Source organism: Xiphophorus maculatus, chromosome 1 (assembly GCF_002775205.1).
Source record: "Xiphophorus maculatus strain JP 163 A chromosome 1, X_maculatus-5.0-male, whole genome shotgun sequence".
NCBI classification, from domain to species: Eukaryota; Metazoa; Chordata; class Actinopteri; order Cyprinodontiformes; family Poeciliidae; genus Xiphophorus; species Xiphophorus maculatus.
The window spans coordinates 6,486,563-6,512,916 of record NC_036443.1 but is presented as its reverse complement, the minus strand read 5'-3'; the positions used below and the strand labels follow the sequence as shown (position 1 = coordinate 6,512,916).

Sequence of the window (26,354 nt, the reverse complement as noted above, 5' to 3'; positions counted from 1 at the left end):
TTTGGTTTTCCAGTTCTTCTCTCTTTGATCCGTATCCCCAGGCCTGCCTCTCTAACTCAGGCCTCTGCTTGTGATTCCTGACAACTGTCGGCATGAGATAAGGAGGTGGAAGGGGGCTGAGTGTGCGAGGGGGGAGTCCCTTTCTGCAACCCAAGCCCCCCATCTGCCCCACACAATAAAGGAGAAACCTTTATTTATTTTTTTTTAAAGACCATTAAAATAAATACTTTACAGAATCCAATGTAGAAAACTCGATACACTGTCTCAAAAAGGTTAACACCCCATAAGTGTGTTTTCACAAAACACACTTATGTATTTAATAATAATAATTGTTTGTTTTTAAAAATAAATGTTCTGAATTATATGCAAGAAATTCAAGCAAACAGAGTCCTGAACGTTGGAAAATAAAGACTCCTGAAGGATGGGCAGACGACTCCGTGCCTCTTTTTGGGTCTGCTTTCATTTTCAGCTGCTGTTAAATGTTGAAATAAACAGAAATAAGCTCTTTGACTGGGCAGCTTGTCAACTGGCATAGTACGGTTTCAACATATCCAAAAGGATAAGCAAATATTTAGTTTTTTCCTTCAACCAAAAATAGAACCCTAGAACGGTTTGTTGAAAATTACAAATATCCTGGTTTAGTGGGGAAGAACAGGGAAGGCATTTTTTTTTTTCCCTTCTCAAAAATTCTGACCTGAAATGTTTCCTCTCGATTCTCCTTTGGTAAATTTAAACTTAAATTCTGATTTATAGAGTAATTATTTAAATACTGTTAATATTTTACTGCAACGTGAATGAGGAATAAGAAGCACAGGACAGCTTTTTTTTTAAAAAATGGTTTTACCTTCCGTATCCTTTTAGCCAGTGATAGTTTCCTGTCACTGCTGACTGCTGATGCTCCATTTTGTATTCCGTCTCTAAATTACACGGCACAATATTTAGGTTTAATCAAGGTGTTTTTCATTTTGATTTAACTGCATAAAGTTTATCAGCAGTCCGGCTGCGTTAATCTGTCTTATGCAGACATTATTTTGCCTGCACAATTTTTTAAACATGCAGCAATCATAATCTGCATGACCTTATAGGCATGCAGACAACAGCGTTGGGCCATAAACGCACTGGAATCAAATAATCTGCGGCTTAAAATTGGCATTACTGGCGGATATTTCTCATCTATTTTTTAAAATAAATACTTTGTAAATGTTCCAAGTATTTTGATAAGCAGACTCTGTTGTGTATCCTTCTCACCCTAGTGAACCATTTTTGCATGCCAGTTTCCACCTGTTTGTTCTAATGTGCTAAATATAGATACAAAAACAAACTTAATAGACCATATAGGCGGTAAGTCAATGCATCCACCTCTGAGTGGTTTACTCTCCCTGGTGATCAGCACACAGCGTTCACACCGCCTGAACTTTTCCATATTTTGCCACATTACAACCGCAGACATACAAATCTGTTTCATTGGAATCGAATGTGGAGGCACAACACAGAGTGTTATACAATTTTGAAGTAGAAAGAAAATTATACGTGATTCAAAACACTCTTTGCAAATAAAAAGAACTGAAAAGTGTGGCAAAAGTATTCATCCCCCAGAGTCAAGAGTTTTAAGAATTACATTTTAAAGGGGAAGTATTTTGCAAAATCAACTTTTTTGAGCTCTACATCGTGCTATAATGTTATTCCCTTATCAGTAACATGCCTGTTGCCTTTATTCTTTTATGCATGTTTGTAAAAATCCTTTAATCTCCTGTAGTGTAATCTCGAAAACACCTGGTTGGACCTGGCACCACCTTTGAGTCGCAGCTCCTCCCCAGAGCTGAAGTCTTTAGTGCTTCTGCCTCACAGATTAGCCCTCCGCTACGACTCTCCCACTCAGCTCCTTCAGACTAGCCAGCAGCAATTAGCAAACACCTGGTGAAACATCTTCTTAGCTCAATATAGGAGCTACTCTGCAACACTGCCGGAGTTTCAGAAAGAGTAGGAGTTTTTAAAGAGACAGACGCCCAATTTCAAGGCATTAAACTAGGAAGTAAATTTTCTTTTAAGTCATATTTGGCGCATACATCATTTTTATAAGTAAGGTTAACATAGTTTCTAGATTATGTAGGATGGCACTACATGCCTGGAAAACAAATACTTCTCCTTAAAGTTGCACTTTTATGGAATGGGAATGCTTCCAATTCACAAAGGTTTATTAATTCTATTATTCTATTAATTCTATTAATTTCCAATTATGAGAGCAGCGAACAGTTCCAGTCACAATACGAAAATCAGATCACTGCAGCAAATTGCAATTTAATTCCTGCCTTTTCAGCCACAGTGTAGATGAACCTTGTGGTTGTGGTTGTGTGATTTATAATTCCGTGAAGCTTCTAGTAGAAGCCTTCTGGTATCTTACATATAGCAACCCAATTTTCCTCCCTCGTTCCTGGGAGATGAGTGCCCAGGAACGAGGAAGTGACTGGAGTAGACTAAAGGATCCAGTGAGGAGTGACTGAAAACGAGAAGCTTAAATACTGGGAACTTGAATGCTGATACAAAGGAACCGGGAGGATCAGCTAAGTAATCGTAGGTGTGAGAGGAGAGAGCAGAAGGCAGACAGGAGAAAGAGAGAGAGAGAAGTGGTACAGGGGTGAGGCGGAGCACACTGGGTACTAGGAAATGAATCTAACACTAAAGAATAACTACACCATAGAAAAACATTAAAACTAGAGTAACTAGGAATAACTAGAAACAGAAATAAACATAACTAGAAACACCAAGAATTACTAAACTAAAGTAAAACAACAACAGGACTGACACAAATAAAAGAGGAACAAAGAAACACATAAATGAACAAAACCCAAATAAAACCCCCCAGAGCCCAACAAGGTCTTGATGTGGCCCAAAAATGAAAGTGAGTGTGACGCCCCTGTGTTAGAGAGTTAATCCTATATTTCTTTCTGTATAAATTAGATTTGCAACCTACGTAGATTAAACGACCTTGCATGCTTCATTGTACTGTTTAGATACTTTACTTTCTTCTCTTGTTCAGCACACGAATTGCTGCAACTTACCCACACACCGCTAAGTCCTTGGAGCCACACAAAGATAAGAAGGGCACACACGCCCACGCCAACACACACACAAGGAAACGCCTTAGAGGGAGCAGCTCAGGAATAGATAAAAACCAGTCGCCCTTCTTCTCCTGTACTTCTCTTGGTCTCATCCTTCAGGAGAACTGAGCAGCAGCCTCTCGCTGCAGAGGTGAAGGTATTTAAATCAACTAATCTACCACAGGAGTGGTCGATTGTGGCACTTAATCTAACTGGTAGCTAATGGACTACAGCAATGACTTATTTATAATCGCATGATTGCATTGGCAAATGAACATCAAGCCTGAAAACCAAAAACTGTAGCGAACAAGCCCCTCACTCCTGAACCCTGTGCAGTAAGTGGATCTAAACAATAACACGAAATGTATCTATTGCTGAACAATATTTAGGTGAGTTTTGATGCTATGTAGTTTGATATTGTTGATAGAACAAGTTTGGTTTGACTTATGTGCATGTGCACCACCATTTATACACCATGAGGACCCAGATCCTTTACAGTAGAGCTAGTTACCATTTGGGTAACATGTACGCTCGATATGAGGGACTGTTGTAAAGTCAACGACAAAACGCAAGTGATTTTTGAATGTTGCTACAGGCTTGACTAGCAATTTGTGGGCATTACTCAGATGTTATTTATTTATTTTGTCCAATAAGGACAATAAACCCAACTTGATTGCATTCTTTAGTAAGTAGAATCTTTTAGAATGGATGATTAGACTGAATTAATTTTCTTTGTAAATTCCCTGGGCACATGTGCTACTTGTGCAAGATACCCATATGTCCAAATGTAAGCATTAAAATGTAAAAATACGGTTATTCAAATTCTTTCTCCTGCACCTGTAAAAATACCAGGAGAAAAGGGAAAATTACATTTTAAGTTCACCAATTACCAAAAAAAGAACATGACAATATTATTAGACTCAAGGCAAATAAAAGCTCTGGAAGCGAGAGCTTCCCCAATGAATGGTACAAGCTCTTTAGTGAACTAATATCAGATTTATTTAATTTAATTCTTAAAAATGCCAAAAACCCTCCCTCGTGGAAAAAACTGCATATCTGTCCTATCAAAAGAAGGTAAAAACGTGGGGTATTGCAAATCTTCTAGATCAGTTTCTATCTTGAACACTGATGGCAAGTTATTTAAATCAGTAACAAGATTAGAAGCTTTTCTTCACAATCTGATATATGAAAATCAGAGAGTTTTCATAGAAGGAGGTCAAACACAAGATAATCAATGTACAATATACATCATAAATGAAGTTAAAAACCAAAACATTCCCACATTATTAGTTAGTTGGTGGGAAAGGCTTTTGGTCATCAGTTTTAATATCATTTGTAAGTCAAGTTTTGCTTTATTAGTGTTGATGACAGTCTGTCTAATTTTAAAATGCAAAAAAAAAAGTAATAAAAAAAAGAGAGATATCCTTTATTGGAAAAATTCACGAGTGTGAAAGACAAATGGAAGCATGCAGATTTTCACAATGGCAAAAACAAAACATACAAAATCATAAACTGCAAAATTGACATTTGCAGTTTTACATTTATTTTTTTCGCTTCAGAAAACGTCATTACTCAAGGCAAACGTTTTTTCTTTTAAATAATAACAGGTGTGGTATTTTGAAAACCATATAAATGCATTCATTACACTTACCTAATGTGGTGTTTGGAAGTGATTTTTAAAAAAAAAATCAGATTTGACTCGTCTTTGACCCAGTGTGCAACTCTAAACCTGGACAAACCGATTCAAAGAATTTAGCTTCGTCAGGAACAAGCAGGCATGTAATCCTTCACACACTCAGAGATTAATATTTCAGTCCCTGCTGAACCTCCTCTCATATTCTCCTGTCTGCTTCTCAGTGGTCTTGTAAACACTGACTGATGTGCATCCAAAACCTTAATGAACTATCAATAACAGTAGCTATCAATATTTGAGCTCCTACAGTTCAGCCTGTGTATGTCAGTAATGAATCTTTAGATGGGACTTTTTAATTATTGCTGGCGCCTCTCCATACTTGTGTAAGGCACGAGATACATGTAAAATGTGTCCATTCCTTTTTTTTTTCTGCAGACACCTGTTACTTCAACTTGTTTTACACTGATGTTGACTGCTCTCTACGTCATATCTAACCCCTGACTCAGTAAGTATTTTAGAATAACTCAAAAGTTATATACCAGTTGCAAGGTGCAACCTAGTTACAACAGGAACTGAGGTGAGTGCAAAATGAATTAGCCGGAGGCAGGAAATGAGCAAAAATAGTTCTTATTTTGTAGAAAGTGATCAAATAAAGTACAGTTTAACCACAACTGTAAGAGTAATGGCAAGCTGGCATGTCAAAATCAAAACCTCAGTCCTTCAGAGCTCAGTATTTCACTTTGTCTTTTCAGTCGTTTATCGAGTCAAAATGTGTTTTTCACTTCAGTTTTTTCTCCGTCCAGTGGTTCGTATCGTTACCACATGGACGTTCCAGGAATCCGATCCAGCAAAGAATAAAATAAATAAAATAAAATGCAATCTAACCAAGATGAGGTATCAATACGGATAGAGCAACAGACAGCCACAGAGATTCTCCACCTCGTGCTCCCATCGACAAAGTTTACGCAGCATGTCCACAGCCTGCCGCTTCCTTTTTCAAAGTGCAGAGAGAATTCAGAATTAAAGTTAGAAAGAAAAGATCACGCTTCCTCTTCAAGCCAGAAATAAAGCTACAAAGAGAGGATTACACTTCCCTTTTTTAAAACAAAAGCCTTTTCAAACTAAAAGAGTGCAAGTGCATTGATATAAATAAAAGGGGGGGAATGTTATCTCTTCTGGGATACATCTCTTTAATGTCAGAATTTATATCTACTTGTACAAAAACAATATTATTTGTTTTGCTATCAATCAAATATTAAATAAATTAGAGATTAACTTAAAGAGATTAATTTTGTATAAATTTAGGGATGGTTCTGGCTGATGACCATACACACTTAAGAAATAAAACATTTAAATAATAATAAAAAAAAAATCTTTAATCACATAATGGGAATACTGGCACAGAATTTAAAATTTCTTCAGTTGCACACACATTTAATATATATGTATAGCAAATTAATATTGATATTAATCGTTTTGATTCTACTGAGTTTGCTTAAAGGTTAAGGTGTGCAACTTAAGAGAAGGATGAATTAACACTGGAATAACTCCAGCTCACTGTCTCTTTCCTTCCTGCTGTTATTTTATGTGAATGTTGGTCACTATGTCCCTAAAGAATAACATTTACATTTCCCTTAAAGACCAAACAAGACAAACATAGATATTTAATACAAATGTAGAACAGCAGAGCTGCATTGGTGCCCCGTGAACCACCACGGAGAGTCTAAACTCTCCAAACCAAGAACCAAACATTTACTGGAAGAGATATTTCAAGAGGTGTTGTGGCTCTTCGTCTGCAGGAAAAAACACTCGCATTGGCAGGAAACCTCTGTGTGAGTTTTGTGTTGCAGCAGGAGTCATAGGGGCTGCTGGTGGCCAGGTTTGCTGCCATCTTTTTAAAGTACTAGTAGGCCTGGCCAGTACTGACATGCAGCATTCCCAGCACAGCTGAGTGATTGGTCAACTTCATCTTGTGCTGACTGAAGAGGCTAATGTTCTTTGCCAAGTAATCCACAGCAGCTGGGAACAGACAAGTGACAAAATAGAAAATTACTTTCAAATCTTACTTTAAGTTTAATTGATCACAAATCAAACAGTGCTGCAAAAAGCCAGTGAAAGCGCAGGTAAAGAAATATTAATAAATAACAGGACAGTGGCGGAATGAGTTCCAGCTCCTGAATTGTGTTTCTTTGACTGACATGTAGTGCAGAACGTTGCATGTTTATTTCTGGATTTGTCAAGACCAAACTTCTGAACTACCCTCGTGAAAAATAAACATATTAAATCTTAGAATACTTGAAGCCAGACTAATCCCCAGTTTACTTCAAGTGTGTGAACGATTATTTGACTTAAAACATGTTATTTTGAAACAACTATATTTGTACTTGATATATTTTAGCTGTAGTAAAATTTTTGAAAATCACAGTTTGAAGGGCTTTAAGTGTATTATTGTGCGTTAAACTGGAACAATTTCAAGTATTCTTTGTACACTTTAAGCATATGGCTGTTTATGTTTTATGTACTTGCTTGACGAGTAAAAATGAAGTGTACCATTTTGAGAAAGAATTACATTTAAATTGTATTTTGAAGGTATTCCAAATTGACAGACCTTATACTTTTGAAATCCTAGTGTTGAGGTGACTGTATGCTCTGTTATACTTTGGTTTCTTAGAATTAGTAAGGAAGTAAACTTTTTAGCTACTGATCCTTTATTACCTTGTGTATTATATGCTTCAGTACACACTACAGTACTGTAGTACGTAAATATATTAAATACCAATACCCTGAAGGTTGAAGGGCCTACTCAACATATTCTCCAGGTGAAAAAAAAAATACTTTTGTATTAAATATAGTCACGTAGTCAAGAGTACATTGGCAATTTACTAACACAAAGTTGTACTAACTGTCAATATTAAAAGTTTACAGACAATATGTTTATAAAAATTAGCATATTGTCTGTACAGCTACCTCTAAAGAGTACCTATAAATATGTGCACTTTAGAGGAAATATGAAAAATATTTCACCAAATATAAATTAAAAATATAGTTTTAATTCAGTGTCACAGGATTTCAGCATAACGTCAGACAAAATGACATTTCTCCTTAAAACAGTGAGCATCAATGACAGAACATTCCCATTCACTGCACCACTGCACTTTACAGAAAACTACAAAAAAGAACAATAGAGCAATTAGACAGAGACAGCACTTGTCTTTGAAAGAGTGCAGAAAAAAAAGTAAAATTTACAATTTAATGACGTTGTGGACTCGCTATGTATTTTGCATCAAAAGAACTGATGATGATTGGGACTGGATGCCTGGAGTGAAAAAACCTTTCAGGGTGCCTCCTTTGTCTGCATGTGAGAAATAGAAAAACAGTCGGCAATATAAAATCAGTTGATGTATTAACATAAAGTATGGTTTATCAGTTTAGAAATTTAAGGGGGACAAACTACCTTTAAAGCTTTCCATTCATCCATTAGCCAACACACATATCCTGGCAGGGTGGTGAGGAGGACTGGTGGTGTCCATCTCCAGCAGTCAACAGGTGAGAGGCAGGTTCACCCTGGACAGGTCACCAGTCCATTACAGGGTAAAAGCTAGCAATGGATAAAATGTATGACAGAGAAATGGTAGATTAACAAGGGCAATAAATTCTGTCCAATTATTTTCAAATCAAGAGGTTTATTAAGCACTTAGTGTTGGGAACACACCAATTTTAAATGGAGCCATAATCCTGGGCAGCTAACTGCTAAAGAAAAAAAACAAAACAAAAATAAACATGTCTTCCACCATGAAGACAATGTGGAGCTTCATCCTCAGAACTGGTTGGTGATCTGGTGAAGCTGGAGCCTCTTCTGAGACGGGAAAGTCTTTAAGTTTTCTAATTCCTGATCCCTGGCTCCCTCTTTCATCTTCATTTGCTTAGACTGCAAAAATATGTTGAAGATAAAAACAATGATGAACGAGTTCTAACAACAACCTCACAATATCAAAGTCTCTTTGGCATGCCGAGCTTAATTAAAACCAGGTGAAGTTTATGAAGAAAATTATATCAAGTCGCAAAAACAGAGCCTCCGTGCAGTTGTAACATTAAATAGATTTTTATGACAATAATCATAATGAAAGCTGTGAAACACCTGAAACAAACCTAATATTGTTTTTATATATACTGCACTGTTTATAGTTACAGATGACAATAGAGTTTATTTGAGAAATATTTATTTTAGATGTAAAAACCATGCAGAACACTGTGGGCTGTTAGATTTTTATAAATTTAAATAAAAATATTGTCATGGCTGTCGCCATGTTCATTACACTGCAATGGATTCTGGGTAAATGACGTGTGTCATGTCTGATTATGCTAGCTCCATCCAGCCAAAACAGCAAAGAGTAACATTAAGCCTTTCAGTTTGAACCACAGCAAGTTGACATTGATGGCAGTGTAGAAATCAAAAGTGGTAATGAAGATGAGGAGGACCAAATGAAGGAAGAGGACAGAATTGACGGAAGAAGCTGGTGCTTGTGCTGCTGCCAACTTCAGCTTCATAAATGAAATAATGATTGACACGTACCTCTGGTCATACTGCGTGATCCGGTAAGTACTTCTGTAGCTCTGTGTCAGGTCCGGTCTTTGGTCCGGTGACACCTTTTTAGGGTCTGGTCTTTGGACTGGTGTCAGTTCTGTGGTTTCACATGCAGTACCGATGGCAGTGGCAATAGCTTTGTTATCATTTAAGAGCTTCCACTTCTAGCTGTCTCTGATGTTTCTCCCAGTGTCTTTCGCTCGCTAGCCAGTGGAGCGGTTTAGGTGCTTTGTGGATGCAAATTGTCGGCGCAACATTTGTTTTTAGCTTTCAAGGGTAGCAGCCATCAGTTAGACCATCCTTCCTCAATTTTGCTCATAAAAATAACTCGAAGTCTTCTGGAGAGAAATGTTGAGAGCACAAATGTAGGTGTTTTGGAAGTCGTGTTCGACTCTTTCCCACTGCGCTCTTCTTTTTGTTTTTTCATCTTGGAAGCAATGCAGACTCATAACTATTTTTTTATTGCAGCCAAAAGTGATGCAGTATTGCACTGTCTAAATTTACATCAGTCAAATGCAACAACGCGGGAAGTTAGTCCTCCTGCGTTTACTACACTCTTCTGTTCCTGTTCCTTCCTTTGATCCAACTGTGTCATCAAGCCAGCATGCATTATGCAGGCAAAAAAGTGGCAACCCCCATGGATGAGAAATATAACAAAAGATATAACAAAAATGTTTACGCAAGTATGAGTTTTTATTTATCACAAACATCCTTTCTTTAGTTAATAGGAAAATTACAACATATTTAGGCCAACATGTTCAACTAATCATGGACTCATTTAAGCAAACTTAACACTTTAACAACCTTCATTCTTTTGGGTTCTTTTGGTGACCTACATTTTATTTTCATCCAGTTGTTGTCCTGCTTTATTGTCCAAATATATAATGCATATATATGTATATATATTTAGGAAAATATAAGATAAAACTATTCGGCTGTAAAGCTATAAAATAAAACACTCAAGCAATCACAATAGCAACATTTTGTCGATAGAATAAAGCATTTTGTATTCCAAAGGTAAATGTCATATTTAGTCTGGTTAACAGACCATATATATATGTACAGTATGTATACTGTATACATATATACAGTATATATATATATATATATATATATAAACAAGCTGAATTGGATTGAAATTCCAATCAGCTCAACAGTTACATGTCAACAGGATACTTTTTCCATTGTGCGATCATAAAATCTTTAAGAAATTAAAGTAAAATTTTATTTACATTTTTTTATTATTATTATTTCTTTTGTCATCTTGACAAAATTGTTATCCGAGATCTGTATTTTGAGTATTCAAACAGTGAATTTAATAAACTGGTTTTCATCTCCATTCCAAGCTAGCATTTCTGCAGTCATTTTTAGCACTTTACTCTTGACATGTGACCTTCGCTATAAAGTTGTAGAGTAGAGATCAGAGTCCACAGGAGTAAAATAACCGACATGTACATAAGTGTGCTTATGTGTAAACACATTACATCTCAGAGGCAGGGACTATCTGTTTGCCTCCTCACAGAGGATTTAAGGCATAAACCTGGCTGGCAGGAAAAACATTCTCTTAAAGGGTCCCTGTCACTAAGCCCATCCACAAATCGCCTCCCCCCTTACCACCCACCCCCACCTCCGTTGTCCCAATCCCTCTTCCCCCACACACACACAAATATTGCCCCCCACCAGCTCTTTAGGTAAATGACATCTTGGCAGATAATCCTGCCCATGCATGTTTTGTTTTTTTTACTTCTTAGCAAAGGTGTGACAGTTCTCTTTCTGATCTGAACTGACAGACGCTGCCTATCTCCTCCCAGATGCCCAAACATACACAGATCCTATAATGTCACCGCTGTCACTCGTCCTGTCTGAGAAGGCATCACCAGCTGAACCTGGGAGGAGCAACGTCAGCAACTAAGTAAATATTTGCTGAGAATTAATACCAGCCATCAGATAAAAAGGAGCTTTCTGAGTGAGCTTAACTGCTTACTGCTTCCTTCAAACATTCCTGTCTTGTTTCTGTACAGTTTAAAACAGTGTTACATTGTATATCATGCAAAAGTAGTGTGCTAATATAGTAATTGTTTTAAAGATACTTTATACCAAACAATAGAAATAATACTGGAAAAATTGTGGACTTCTCCACAAGCCGGGGGCTGTTACTGATCCAGAGGTTTAAGTATCTTAGCATCATGTTTACAGGTGATGTCAGAACGATTCCCGTTTGCCCACCTGCAGCTGGTTTTCTTGTTGGTACCAAATCCACTGTCATGTAAACACAGCAGCACTGTGAGAGCAATGTTCTTTGATTTCTCCAGTGCATTTAACACAAGTCAGCTTCTTTATCAGAAACCCCCCAGTGGAAGCTCCAAAAATCACCTGGATCAATGACAACCTGACAAACAGCACCACAGTGTGAGAATGAAAGGTCAAAGGTATAAACAGGTGGTCAGCAGCACCACAGGGCACTGCACTCTTGCCATTCGTTTTCACTGTAAAATTCAGGTTTCCTGTACTGTCCATAAACACGCTGAATAAACAAGCTGAATACAGAACTGAGACAATACAATCCGCGGGGTTTCCTCAAATAGGAACTTTTAAAACCTGCTTTGAATAATAATTTATTGAAGTACTGTACTAACGTTTTGATAACTAGGATCTATTGGAATGTGTTTATTATTGAATTGAAAGGATTTTTTTCTGAAGTACCTTGAAATGACGTTTATAAAGTGGAGTTATATAAATAAACTGAATCAAATTGAATTCTCAAGAACTGTTATGTTTTAGAATTGAGATTACGTGTGAGAATCAAGTTTGTCGTTTTTTAATCCATTTATTACCAGCCCTTGGACAAACACAGATCATTTCCTTAAATCTGTTGTATGTAACTTTAACAAAAATATGTTTTTCAATATTTGTTAAAAGTGTTGCCATGTTATGACAGTATAGTATGAGACAGTAAATCTGTGAATAGTTTGAGCTCCGTCACCTCCTCCCTGAGCTACTATTGGAAGGTTTTACCACTGTCAATCGATCTTGTGTACACTGATCAATGGGCGGATGATAACTGATCAATGGGCTGATGATAACTGATCAATGGGCTGATGATAACTGATCAATGGGCTGATGGTAGAGGAACAACTTTCCAGGTAAACCGTTTATCTGCCCCCATCAGTGACCATGCTAACTAGCCTGAGCATTCCTGGCTGACTCCGTTGAGGTGAACCAGCTGCAGCATAGCAGAGAGAAAGAGGGAGGATCTGAGCAGCGCATACACAAAGTGTTTGGGAGCAGCATATTTCAACAGATGACACCAGGACCATAGAACAAGGCAGAGAACTCAAATCTTTCCATTGGTCACCGTTGTCATATTCTGCTGTATAGCGACAGCTTAAACAAACACGTAAAAAACACTTTTTTTTTTTTTTTTTATAAAAGTTGCATAAGCTTTAAAGCTTTAAAAGCTTTAAAATATGTAATAAAATAACACTCACTCTGACCATACTGACTGTACTGGTAGCTGGCAGCTGTCACAACTGGGTCCACGCTGTAGCTGGTGGTGCCGTATGTGGTTGGGGAGTAAGATTCGGATGAATGAAAGCTCTCCGCCATCTTAACAGAGACCTCTGCTGACTGTGGACTGCCGTTGGCGGCCATGATGTTGGATAAAGAAGAGTCCAAAGACCTTGGGCGAGGCGACAGGTTGAAGTCATGGTGTGGCTTTGAGGAAACACGACATGAATTACTCACGATGCTCATAACCTGCAAACAGAAAGAAGAGGTGCTTCAAGATTGCCATCAAACTTTTTATATCAAGGTGTAGGAATTATCAAGTGTATTATTAAAATACGCAAGGTAAGTGGTGCCTTCAGGTTCATTTTATTTTTGGAATTGGTAAAAAAAAAAAAAAATTCTTTCCAAGGAAACCCAGCTGATTGGATCAAGTCAATACCTTGCAGCATTTATTCCTTCTAGACAAGAATGTAGTGGCAGTGGACAGTGGATTACATTAAATCATTGACTTTGCAATTAGCCCTTCCATGAATTAGCCCTTGCATGTTATGACAGCAGAAAGGAAAACGTCCCTTTAACTGGAAGAAACCTTCAACGGGTTCATTGTGATCGCTCGTCTGCCTCCATCTGCTGGGTTTCGAGAAGACAGAGCAGATATACAGAAATAAAAACCAGAAGCACTGATTCAGTAGCGCCTTCTATGTTAAAGGAAACATTGCTCACCCATCATTTGGATGGGTGAGCAAATACTTTTGGCAATATAGTGCAGGATATGGCCTGGGAGCCCTTACCAAACACAAACACACAGAACAAGATAAGATACAGCCCTGTTCCTATTAACCTACTGACCTAAATGTCGCTGTTTGTGATACGTAAAAAACTATTTAAAAAAGTCTTTATTATGTTTTTCACCTACAAAGGCTGTCATTGTTTTCAAACTGCACAATGCATGCCAGGCTGCAGGCTAAGTGGAGACAGGCTTAGTGATGTCATGAGAGGAGAAAACAGTCAAAACATAAATCTATTAGTAATAGGGAATAAAATAAGCCTATAGAAACCACAACAGATGAGTGGTTTCATTTAAAAAGGATTGCATAGTGTTCATACTAAAAGTGTATGAAAATACTGTGTATGGCAAAAAAGAAAACGTAGATTTGTAAAACCATGCGACACGCCAGCACACAATTTTCCTTAATAGATCACAACTGTACCTCAAACTGACTTGAAATAAAGTTTACACTCTACCACCAGTATTTCAGGAGGCATTCTCCACAGATGAGATCTCATGGGTGCTAGTATTATTAAAGCGCACCTCCTCTGTACTCTGGGGGTAGAAACATAGACCCATGTAGCAACGCCCCTCACCAGGTTGAGGCAATTCTCTGGATAAAATTTAGTTTCTTGTAAGTTGTTAAAAACATATGTACACATACTTAATCAAACCGAGCCAATCAGTAATAACCCAAAAGGTCTTACCTGTTGTGAAAGTCCACTGTTAATGGCATTGCTCTGAGCTGCAGAGCTCAGAAAGGGATCAGAATAACTGGAGAACCCATTGCAGTTGGAGGAAAGAGCATAGGCAGGACCGCTGTCCACATTGGACAAACCGATTTGGTGCACAGTGGACGGAGGCAGTGGTTGTGGACGATGAACCGTGTCATCATTCTCTGAAAATGACCATACAACAATGTGTGTATAAGCAACAGAAGTTATTCGTAAGGCAAAAACATCTATATAGCTATTTCTCATTCTTAAATAAGGAAAGATTTAAGCATTCTATCTGGCTTTCTACTTCCACCTTGTTAATAAAGAAACATTAGATATATTGCTGGGTTATCCTTTGAAAGAGTTACTGGTAGCAGCGAGTTGTACTGTGCTTGGCTTATGCTCCAAATCCAAAACCCGCTCTCTCCTGGACATGGCTATTGGCTGTCTGAGCTTTTATGTGCTCTCTTTCATCTTATACACTTTAAAACTGAGAGCTTTTAGCTGCGTCCCTCTCCTAGAAAAAGGAACAAAAGGAGCTAATCATACTCTCCTGTTTTGGCCAGGAAACTACCATATTTTACCCCTCTGCCCCACTGTGCTCCCATATTAGTATTTTCCCATAAATTTCCCATATTGTAGTAATTACATGGCACATCACTCGCCCACTCCCCATTCCTTTTACAGTAATCTTCTTTACCAGCCCAGCTCTCCCCCTTTGATGCTGGTCTTCCACCAATGCAGTCTCTAACCCTCCCACCACCCCCTGCTCCGACAGCAGCAGCAGACGGATAAATATTTCCCGTATCCTCAAGTCCAAAACTTGATAGGTTATGGAGCTAATGCTAATAATTTGTCTACGTTTTTAAACATAGGAAGTAATCCAGGATTGGTGGTTCTTTGTTTTCTTTGGGAATACTCTATCTTCTCAAACCCCAGGTCATTCTCATGCCAGGTTCAGCTGGAAGTTTCTTCCTGTTAAAAGGGAGTTCTCTGCTGTCGCTACATATATGCTTAGTATGAGGCATTACAGCAAGGTCAATGACTAGATGTAATTGACTGTCCACAGTCTCTACACATTTGCTACATGCTCATTCAGGAGAAGCGAATGATGCTGGTCAGTGACTCAGTGCAATCTCCTGGGCTTCCTTAGACAGAAAACTCTTTAGACAGTTAGAATAAGGCAATGATTTTGACTGCACTGTTTTATAACTTGCACCAAGTTGGAACTGACTTTGAATTGGTTTAAAACTTACATGAATTCGCTATGTCACACAAGCACAGTGTATTCAGTTGCTAAAGCAGAGAAAAGTATGTGGAAAGTTGTGAAATGAAGGGTCAAGACAAAAATCAACGGAAGATGAGGCTTGCAAATGGGAACTCTGCTCAATGAGAGAAACTACACATCTTTGTTGAACAACAACTTCATGCAAAATCTGTTCTACTCATCATAGACGCTCAGTTAAAATTGAATTTACCGTACTTTGATTATTTTGGCTGAACCTGTCAATAATCCATCCATATGATCCCAAAGGTTTCATTGTGAGTGTTAGCTTAAGACAACCTAATATCTTTTAATATTTAATGTTGGTTTAATTACACAACAAAGATTCTAAAAGACGTTCCAGTTTTGCACAGATTTCTTCCAGCACCAGGACTTCCAAGATGAACCATACGGCTGGGAACCAAGTTCATCCTTTCAATTTGTTGAGCCCTTTGAATTATTCAGAATACTGACAGATCGAAATCAGAGCAAAACGATAAAAAAACCCTAAATGTTCCTTTCACAAATCCCAAGGTAAACAGAAAAAAAAGAATATCTCATGTGTAGAAAAGAACCGGCCTCTACAGAAAGAACTAATGATGACATTTGACGTGTGCTTTACCATGGGACAGAGAGGAGTAGCCTGATTCTGAAAGCTGATATGTCGAAAACGTTGACACCCCTGTTGAAGAAAATCCATTGGGCAGGAGGTTGTTGAATGCCGCTAGTTGACTGGCTCCTGCTTGCTTGCGCCACCTGGCTCTGCGATTGCTAAACCACACCTTAAAAACAAGAACATCTGACAGAATGAATGTGTGTTGAATATCTAGTGAACAATGCTTTGGCTTATGACTGTTCCAATCCCACACTAGCTTGAGTTTCTCACTTAAGTTACTTTGCTATTATATACCTTTTGAAAGGCTGTTCATGCACAAAATTTACTTTGGTTATATTACTTTTAATCTAAAACTGAGACTGAACGTGCGTATTAATCTAAAACCACTTACACTCTAAACTTTATTCATATAAACCATATGAAACAGACCAGACCATTGTTTCACTGTGTGTGAGACGGATCACTGATCAGAAATATCACTTTTGCATCTTGTCTCAAAAAATACAGTACAAAACTATTCGTACCCTTTGAACTTTTCCATGGCTTGTCACATTATAAACACAAACATAAAAATATTCCATTGTAATTTAATGCGAAAGACCGTTCTACTTTTAAAGTAACATACAATTGAAAAGTAGGAAGAAAATGATACGTGATTAAGAGTGGAAGTCAGCAAAAAGAAACAAAAGGCATTCGCATTCTCATCTTAAATAAGGTGTGCGTCTAACATAATTATAAAACTATAAAGGTTGTCGTCAAAACGGAAATGAAATACTTGAATTCCCTCTAAACTGGACTGCTTCCAACATGTATTAACAACAAGTTCTTGTTTACCTCAGCTTGTCCTAAGACTCTGCAGCTACACTCTTAAGTGGAGGAAACAGAAAAACCCGTCTCAGTTCGGGTTTACTGTCTGTGCACAGGCTACCTTGTTCATTTTAAAATCCTGACTTTACCTTTCAGGGCCCTGGGTGGTAAAGAAACTTTATGAAAACTTAAATGTTTTTATGCTTTTGTAATGTGATTTTGCTTTGAAGTTTTACATTTGGAAATGTAATTGTGTTTCTGATTTTGAGCCAATAAATGCTATCCTAAATTGTCTGCTAAAGCAGCTCGTTAATCGAGCAATGTTCTTGAAGCTGAGCCGGTCCGACTCAGCCCGGCCCCATCTGAAGCTCTGGGTGTGTCTGTGTTTTACCTGAACCCTGGCCTCAGTCAGCCTGGTCCGCTGGGCCAGTTCCTCTCTGGTATAAATGTCAGGATAGTGTGTTCTTTCAAAAGCCTTTTCTAACTCCTCAAGCTGCTCTGCTGTGAAGGTTGTCCGACTTCTGCGCTTCTTCCTTTTAAGACGGAGGTCAGGTTCCGATTCTACATCCGACACTTCTTCCATTTGGCTTCCTGAAACCAGCGAAGAGACAATTGGACTTGCTTAATATTCCTGCTCAAATCGGTGAGATTTGTGTTTAGGTTTGCAGCGTTTCTCCCTTATTTTGTTAAAAAATTTGAACTTCAACTTAATACCTAAAACCCTAAATAATGCTTTAACCTGAACTGTGATTTGTTCCAGGACAGCTGACCAAGTCTCAGGAGTGTTACTTTATGAATCCAGAGAAGATTTTGTCCAAAAAAGATCCAAAGTTGTTTACGTTAATATTATCAGTCCATCCATAATCATACACCCTTGTCCCCAGTGGGGTCAGGAGGATTGCTGGTGCCAGTCTCCAGCGGTCAATGGGTGAGAGGCGGGTACACCCTGGACAGGTCGCCTGCCCGCCGCAAAAGTTAACATAATTTTTATTTAAAAATAAAAATTTTAAATAAACATTTATTTAAAATAGCAACTTTAAATAAATGAATTTAAAAGAGATATAAATAAAATGATGTCAGGGATCTCTTTCTCAAGGGACAGTGGAGATTGTTCAACATCCTGCGATATAAATTTGCCTAAATTAGATCAAATATGCTCATTTTTATCGATACTCCCTCTAGCAGTTAAAACCAGCCTCACTTCTAAAAATATACACAGTCTGCAGTAACTTTTACTTGCATTTAAACTAAGGCTTCTTTTATTAATTAACTTAAACCGTCTCATTTTTTCCAAACTAAGTGCAACACTTCTGAAAAGTCGCCGTCAAATGGTTTTTGGGACCTTTTGCTGTTACTGGTGCATAAACCTGCGCGCTCCAAAAACTGGCAGCCGATTCTTTGTTGCTCGTATCTGAATAGAAGCAACAAAACTCGACAGTTTTCTCAATGCCCTGGTGTAGATATTTAAAGGAAGGAGATTATAAATCCTGACCAGCCGACGCATCTGAGTAGAGAAGCTTTTCTCTCCCCGTTTTGCTGTTGTCTAGTTGAATCATGTCAGGTTGCGGGAGTCTGTGCACAGCCATTCATGCTTCTGTCTTGAAGGAACAATACGGCCACTTCACAAACTGTCAGCCCTCTTTCATGAAGTGTGCAGCATATACTGTTTCCAGCAAACAATTCGGTGTGGTTCATCAGCTCTTTCAGGGCAGACACAAAAGAATGTTTTCCTTGCAGCAGCTGTTTGTGTGCTTGCAGAACCATATATGAAAAAAGATATTCCAACTTCCATGTTCACATGCTTGTTTTCTATACTGACCTGACAGATTGGTTGAAAATGGAGAGCGGTTTGTTTTAATTATCAATCTTGGTAATAAGCTCCACGATCATTTTATTGAGATTCGGCATTCTCCTTAAGCAGTATGCCTTCCAAACATCATTTGACGGTTACCAGGAGTGACACTGGTGAGCATGCTGTAGCTTTAGACTGAAAATGGGCTGCGATGTGGTGGGGAGGGAGGGAGGGAGCAAAGTGCTACCGAGCCGTACCGCTGCAACCGATGGAGAGATTCAACTGCCCAAGAACCGTTCGACCAGCAGCGAGACGGTTCTAGGCAAAATAATGCAGAACTTAAAGAATTCACCAAAAATGTCCAAATCTGGAGAAAAACAAAACGATAGAATCCTAAATAACCTATTTAGACAGTTTATCAGCAAAAAAAAAAAAAAAAGTCGACTTGAGGGTAAATAAATTATAAAATTAGTTTAAAATTAAAGAACTGAAAACAAAAGTCAATACTTGTGTTTTTTTCACCCAGTTTTCATAAAATCCATAAGAGATATTTTTTTTAAGACAATCATGCTAAAACAGAATTTCTAAAATACAAAAGATGGCGTTTTTATTTATGTGACTTGAATGCCTATATATATATATATATATATATATATATATATATATATATATATATATATATACACACACACACACATACACACACACATCAGGGCCTCAGGGCGTCTGGCTGAACTGTAGCCCTGTGTCGCTTCTGTTATAGCTGAAATGACTTTATAAATTTTCCTAAAATGTGCACGTAAAATCAAAAAGAATTTAAACGAGTTCTAAAATAATTTTGACTTCATTTGCCTGTTTTGTGTCAGACGTCGTCTGGAATCTGGCTCACATGCAGCGTTAATGTCACGGGGGGGAAATGCACTAAACGCATGCTTTGACACGAGACAGTAAAACAGTTCAAATTATTAGTGCTGAAAAAAAATTCCTCAGTGCTTCACACTGATTTATTCCCACCACTTTTTTGGTATATGTTCATTAAGACCAGGATTTTTGGTGCAAGCCAGGGGGGGCAGAAAGGGGAAATGAATCCCACTTTAATCAACTGATACACAGCCAAAGACCAATGCTGGGATGATTGTGTTATCACCCTCCAAACATTTGTGCCGTTATTTCAACCTGCTCAAATATGAAGATGGTGTGGAGTAAAAGTGTGCGCCTGGGGAAAATTATTTTTGATAGCTACAACTTGCCGCTGAACGTGGACGCATGTTTCTTTGGCCTATCCCAATCCTTGCTGTACACATATTTCTACATTCTCCCAAGCTGGACTTGAGAACCAAAGCATGTGTTGTCACTCACGTATGCACAGAATACTCTTACTGCATCTCAACTTCAGCAGGCAATTTCCGTCTTTATGAATTATGTGCCAAAATATTTATCAACATCAAAGAAAAGGCTGATTCTAGAGGTTAGGCTTCAACATGTTGCCAAGGAATTTAAGGTAAATACATCATTTAGTATTTACATATAAAACACACACACACACACACACACATATATATATATATATATACAGTATATATATATATATATATCTTTATTTTTATTTATGTACATGGGTTATATCTTATTTCCGAGAATGCGTAATAAAACTCAAAACACATTTCTGAGAGTTTTTCCTCAAACTGAGACAAAACATTAATTGACATGAAGGTAATGTAAAGGATTCAGTGAAGCATCTCCAGTCATGTGGATCTTTTCTCTCTCTCTCTCTCTCTTTGTTATTTTTGATATCAAATTGATGCCGTATAGAACTAATTTACATCTTGTAGGTAGCATATTTTATTTTGGTGCTCAAAAACAATACTTGATTGGTTTGTTCGTAACAAGGGAATACAGCCAGAACTGACTCTCACTTCAGGCCCTCGACATTTTCTACAGAAGCATCACATCAGATTTACACGTTGAAATCTGAATTCAAAACATGCCGCGCGCCCCGGACGGATGACAGCGAAAAGAAATAAAGGGCTGAATTTAATCTGCTTTGAAGCCTTTGAACGTGGAACATGTGCCTGGGAATAGGAGAGTGAGGGCTGATAGGGGATAAATGTATTGGAGCTGTTACACCTTCTCCTGCACAATTGCCTGTTCATCACACTCTAGTTTCATTACCAGTTGTAATATAGGCTCAGTCGTCAAATTATTAAAACTTAAGACCTGGATGACAGGAAGCAAACAGGAAAATATTCCCCAGTGTGTGCAAAGGAGGAGACAGGCTCGAAAGTAATATAGAGTATTTTTCACGCAACAAGAGGATAATGTGTTTTAATATCAATCTATTAACATTTTTAATTTAGTTAATTGTAAGCCTATCATTCCAACTGTAGGTTTGATGATCGTGCCCTTCTTCTTCTTTCTCAGACATTAGGAAAAGCTCCTGCTCTGCTCCTAACAGGCCGCCGAGGCCCCCCGCCGTGTGTCAGTGATCTAACTCAATCTGACTGCAGCCAGCAGCCCCCCCATCTGCTTTGCTGTCGGCAGAACATTTAACCAGCACCAGGGGACCCAGACCCACTTTAGCGATTCCACAATATAAATAATTAAGCGCCTGCTGGGAAAACACAAAAACCCCAGAGCGACAAAAACTATACTGCCCGAGCCCCAGTTTGTCGACAGTTTATCGCTTGAGAACCGAGCAGCCGGCGGCCTGACGGCGGTCGCTCCTACCTTTGCCGCCCAGAATGCCGTCTATGCTGTGGTTGTTTCGTTTTTCTGCCTCTTCGTCCTTTTTGTCACGTTTGTCCTCATCCTTTCTCCCAAATCGATTTCGAAGCACGCGGCTGATCGAACTCACTGCAATAGGTCCAGGCGTGGTTAGAAAAAAATAAACAATTAGGCTATATGATCAATAATAATAATAATAATAATAATAATAATAATAATAACCTGAAGGGACTGTGCCTCTGTCACACACTCCGTCCTTCAGCAGCTTGTCCCGTATTTCCCAGCTGAACATCCCGGGGTTCTCGTGCTTGTATTCCTCTATCCGCGTCTCCACGTCCGACGGGGATAACTGCTGCAGGACCTCGCGCACATTCAGGTACACACTTATGCATGTTGTTCACGAACATGCGCGCGCTCACGCACACACACACACACACACACACACACATATATTTATCGAGTTGTCTCACCCTGGACTTGCTGCCACCGATGGCTCCTGGTCGGATTGAACCCGTCTCCTGAAACCGGCAGAGGATCTTAGAGACGCAGCCGTGAGAGACGCGCAGCTGCCGGGAGATGACGCAGGGCCGGACCCCTTGGTGGGCCATCTCCACTATCTTGTGCCGGATGTGGTTTGGTAGAGGCCGGCCGTTAATGAAAACACCTCCCAGCTGGTTGACCCGTCCCTGCCCGAGAGCAGTGGACACTGCTGGCACACAAGAAGGGTTAAAAAAACAAAAAAACAAAACAAGAATATGTTAATTCTGCTACTGTGTTATAATTGTGTAGATCTCTTTTTTCTTCTTCAATGCTTGTTGAAACCGAATTAAAAGTCTTTTCGTCTTCACTGGGCTACTCATTTCAGATATCGAAGTGGCCGACCTTCCGCACGTGTCCACACGTTCCTGGGTTTTAAGAGCGAATTAAAGTTGATAAAAGTGGCCGCTGAATATTCAGCTATCATAAATAGTTTGGCAAAAAAAAAGAAAGAAAGAAAGAAAGAAAGAAAAACAACAACACAGAATTGGACCCTCGAAATATATTCTCATGGAAAAAAATACAGATTTTACGACCAGTTCCAAAAATATCTCACCCCGAAAACTTCTAAATAATAATAATAATAATAATAATAATAATAATAATAATAATAATAATAATAATATAGTTTATGATTATAATAGCAATAAAACCGACTAAGTCTGAGCAGGCGGTGTTTCAAGTAGTCCAAGCATATTAACCTTTCTTTTCTTTTCTTTTGTTTCATTTATTCATTTCTAAATAAAATAGCTGGACTCCAGCCTGCCTCTCTCTGGGCCCTACAGCCTACAGTGAAGCTCACCGTCCAGCGGGAGTCCAGTGCGCTGGTAGTTCTGTCTGGGAGCCGGGCGCATCATTTGCGGGACCATTCCTGGTAACGAAGACATTTCATGCAAAACAAGAGCGGACTTGACAAGAAGGGGTCGGGGAGAGGAAGAGGAGGAGGAGGGAGGGGGGCGGGGAGAGCGATACAATTAATTAAAGAGCAGAGGCGTCTCAAGTTCAAGTCTTGAGTTGTTGATCTGGTGTAAAACGGGGGGGGGGGGGGGGGGGGAATTGTGTCAATCCAATCTGTTGATTAGGAGATGAAATCAGAAGAGCATGAAATCCTCCTCAGCACAGAGGGAACTGATCCAACTCCGAGACCCGCTCACTCATCAGCGAGCCGCGTCGGCGAGTCCTTTACGTCACATGGGGCCCAGGCGGCTGCAGGAAGACGGGCACAGGTCTGAAGTCCCCGAGGGTTCCCGGAGCTTCCTCTCATCACTCTGGTGGATGGTCCAACAGGTTTCTGCAGCCAAACGCAAACGAGTTTCTGCAACCAATGGGAAGACAGGAACCACGAGGAGCCCGAGTCCCACGTTCTCCTCATCGGCACATCCGGCCAGGGAAGAGCCACAGTAAGATTTATGGCTAAAAAAAAAAAAAAAAAAAAAAAAAAAAAAAATCCTCAAGTGTAAAAGAAGATTTGTTATTGTACAACATGATGTGTAACACAGTTTATAAATGCGCACCTCCACATTCACATTTGTGTCAGCAGTTTCTCAAATGTACACACGTCAAACTACACATCTGGTGTAATTACACACTAAGCATGCAAATCGCCAAAAATGCGCGTGCACGAATCCCCGGAGACTTTTCTTACTGCACGGGAGATGATGCGTTCAATGCTGGTGAAAAGCTGGGATTTCTAAGAATTGTAATTGCAGTGCTGCGTCGAAGGCAGAAGAAAAGCTCGGATATTTGAGCCTTCCAAGACTTATCGGAAATACAGTAGCTTTGACTAGCAGTCCAAAACCACTGTACTAGAGACATGCTCTTATATAAAAGTTACTGAATTCTAAAAAAAAATATTGACTTTGTAGGTTGCACTGCTGAAATACGGAAAAAAATAACAACTCCCTGAAAACTAAGGTGAGCAGCAGCGCCATCCTGTGGCAGAGGTTTAACTTCCAGAAACCACAGGTTGGTCCGTCTTCTGAAAGTGTGATCTTAATGTGCAACAAAAACAACAAAAAAGAAGTTAACTGTTGGTTAACAGACCAGTTTGTTAGTACAAACATATATTTTTGAACAACACATTTTTAAAACAACTGGAAATTCGTTTGAAACCATTTTTTGGTTTGCTGTTAAGAGTTTTTGATTCATTAGAACTAGAAGATCAAAACCTCCCTATATCGAGATTGAAACATTAAATCTCCAAATTCTGAGTAGTGGAGAAAACCAGACAGATTATGCAATTTTGTACTAAGAACATGTGAGTGATTCTTTTCTATATAAATAAAAAATTTTTTTCAAACGATCAAAATGTTTGGACAAACAACCGACGTAGTAATAATGTTTGGATGCGTAAAATAACCCGAAGTGCACTGTAAAACAAACAAAACAAAAAAAAAAAAACAACCTGTAGAATTATCCCCCCAAAATTGAGATACTGAGTTTGGTAGAGATTTAATCAAATATTTTTAGTAATTAATGTCAACAGCTCTGAAACACCAAAAAAAAAAAAAAAAAAAAAAAAAAAAAATAGTTAAGGTCTACTTAACCTTTCTGGGAATAAATAATTTCCTGACCGCTGGAGACCCAGCACCTCTACACGTCCACTAGGATTAAGCGTGTAAAATAATGGATGGATATAATTTTCTTAGAAATTTGAGTAATTGTAATGCTTATTTTGTCATTGCTGATCCACTTAACACATAATAATTAATAAAAATAATTAACTGACCTCTGGAAAGGTTCCACAGAAATGCATCGGAGCAGAACCCGCCCGCTGCAGACCCCGCCCGCTGCAGAACCCGCCCGCTGCCTAAAAGCATAAAATCAACTCAGGCCTTGCGCTGTCGGCTAAGCCGAAGTTGGCTTCCGATTCGGAAAATGGCTAAAGGGCCATTCCACCTAATTTTTCACTACCTTCCGCATCTTTAATCTACTCTAGTTAAAAAATTACAACACCTAGACACGTCAAACTTGGACTGGATTATTCTGTGATTATTATTATTATTGAAGTGTCACGAATCAGAAAAAGGTTTGACACATCCCAAACATAGTTCTAAATATTCTGCTATCAGAGCAGAATGATCTAGTCCAAGTTTGAAGTGTCTATGTGTTGTAGTTTTTTAACTAGAGTAGATTAAAGACGCGGAAGGTAGTGACAAATTAGGTGGAATCGTCCTTTAGCCATTTCCCCGAATCGGAAGCAGGAATCGTCAAACCAACTTCAGCTTCGTCACCTGCTCGCAGTAGCTGAGTGACAGCTCGGTTCCATTCCTCGGTTCCATTCCTCGGTTCCATTCCTCGGTTCCACTCCTCGGTTCCATTCCTCGGTTCCACTCCTCGGTTCCTCGCTCATTCCACAGCTCGCGGTACCAGATAGGTAAGACGCACTTAATACACTTATAAATGACACATAAAGCATTTCATAGTATTGTAGAAATATGAATTGGTTGAGTATTTTCACACTTGAGCGCCTACGCGTGTTGTGTTTACTTTTCAATGTTGTCTCATATTTATATATATATTATAAAGCTAAATCATTGCTCTGCACTAATCAGTCCAATTTCGCACAACTGCACTGTGGCACACTTGCTGTACATATATTTACATATACATACTGTATCTGCATTTTTTTTAATCTTTGCAAGGACTGCTCTAAGCTGCCTTTTATATTGACAGCATGTTATATTTTATTTTTATTTTTATTTTGTCTACAATTGCTACTCAGTGGTGGTTGTTGTGTGTCTTGTCTCTATGCTGCTGTAACTGCAAAATAATTTCCCTGCTGGGATGAATAAAGTAATTCTATTCTATTCTGTTCTATTCTATTCTATTTATTCTATTTACTCTATTTGCGTTCTGGTATCGTTTTATTCACAAATGAAGCACTAAAGTGAAGGTAACATAGTCACTTGATAGCACTTTGCTCCGAGAACATACATGATACTGCCCCTTTAAATATCCTGTCCGCCTCACCCTGGTTTGTCTTTACAACGTCACCGCTGGGTTGCCATATAAGCATTTATCCCCCTCCCGCACCAATCTGCGTTTTCAACATTCTTTCTACATTCTTTTCTTAAGCAAATGTCGGCGCGGATGCGCATTTTTGCAACTCCCTATCTAGGTCTGTTTACGGCACGGATCCTTGGCAACAAGTTCTAGAGTTTCTATGTCCGGCCATTAATTAAGGGACGGGAAGCGGCCACTGGAGCCGCCACCTTCAGGCCACTTGAAGTAGAAAGTGCAGCGTTTGCAGTCAGCCCTCACTGTCCTGAGAGGCGCCGAGGAACACGGCGGATGGAGAAACGAC

General features: G+C 38.8%; 1 protein-coding gene across 1 annotated transcript; it reads right to left on the bottom strand.

Annotated features, from left to right (window-relative positions):
- Positions 1 to 5,558: 5,558 nt before the first annotated feature.
- Positions 5,559 to 24,813, bottom strand: LOC102218461 (paired box protein Pax-7-like). The gene is made up of 10 exons (XM_023337527.1): positions 24,777 to 24,813; positions 22,851 to 22,956; positions 21,982 to 22,217; positions 21,734 to 21,872; positions 21,515 to 21,640; positions 17,387 to 17,586; positions 16,195 to 16,354; positions 14,300 to 14,490; positions 12,805 to 13,072; positions 5,559 to 6,750 (listed from the first exon to the last, which is right to left on the bottom strand). The coding sequence occupies exons 1-10, from the start codon at positions 24,801 to 24,803 to the stop codon at positions 6,635 to 6,637; spliced, it is 1,569 nt and encodes a 522-aa protein (XP_023193295.1). The 5' UTR covers positions 24,804 to 24,813; the 3' UTR covers positions 5,559 to 6,634.
- Between the last annotated feature and the right edge of the window lie 1,541 nt (positions 24,814 to 26,354).

What these genes read in the sequence shown, in the direction of transcription:
- LOC102218461 (XM_023337527.1), bottom strand. Translation starts at nt 24,803, where the DNA reads ATGCATTTCTGTGGAACCTTTCCAGAG. An exon ending in CAGAGGCACAGTCCCTTCAG is followed by an intron (nt 21,641 to 21,733) that starts GTTATTATTATT and finishes GACCTATTGCAG; the next exon opens with TGAGTTCGATCAGCCGCGTG. An exon ending in CGGCATTCTGGGCGGCAAAG is followed by an intron (nt 17,587 to 21,514) that starts GTAGGAGCGACC and finishes CGCTGGTTTCAG; the next exon opens with GAAGCCAAATGGAAGAAGTG.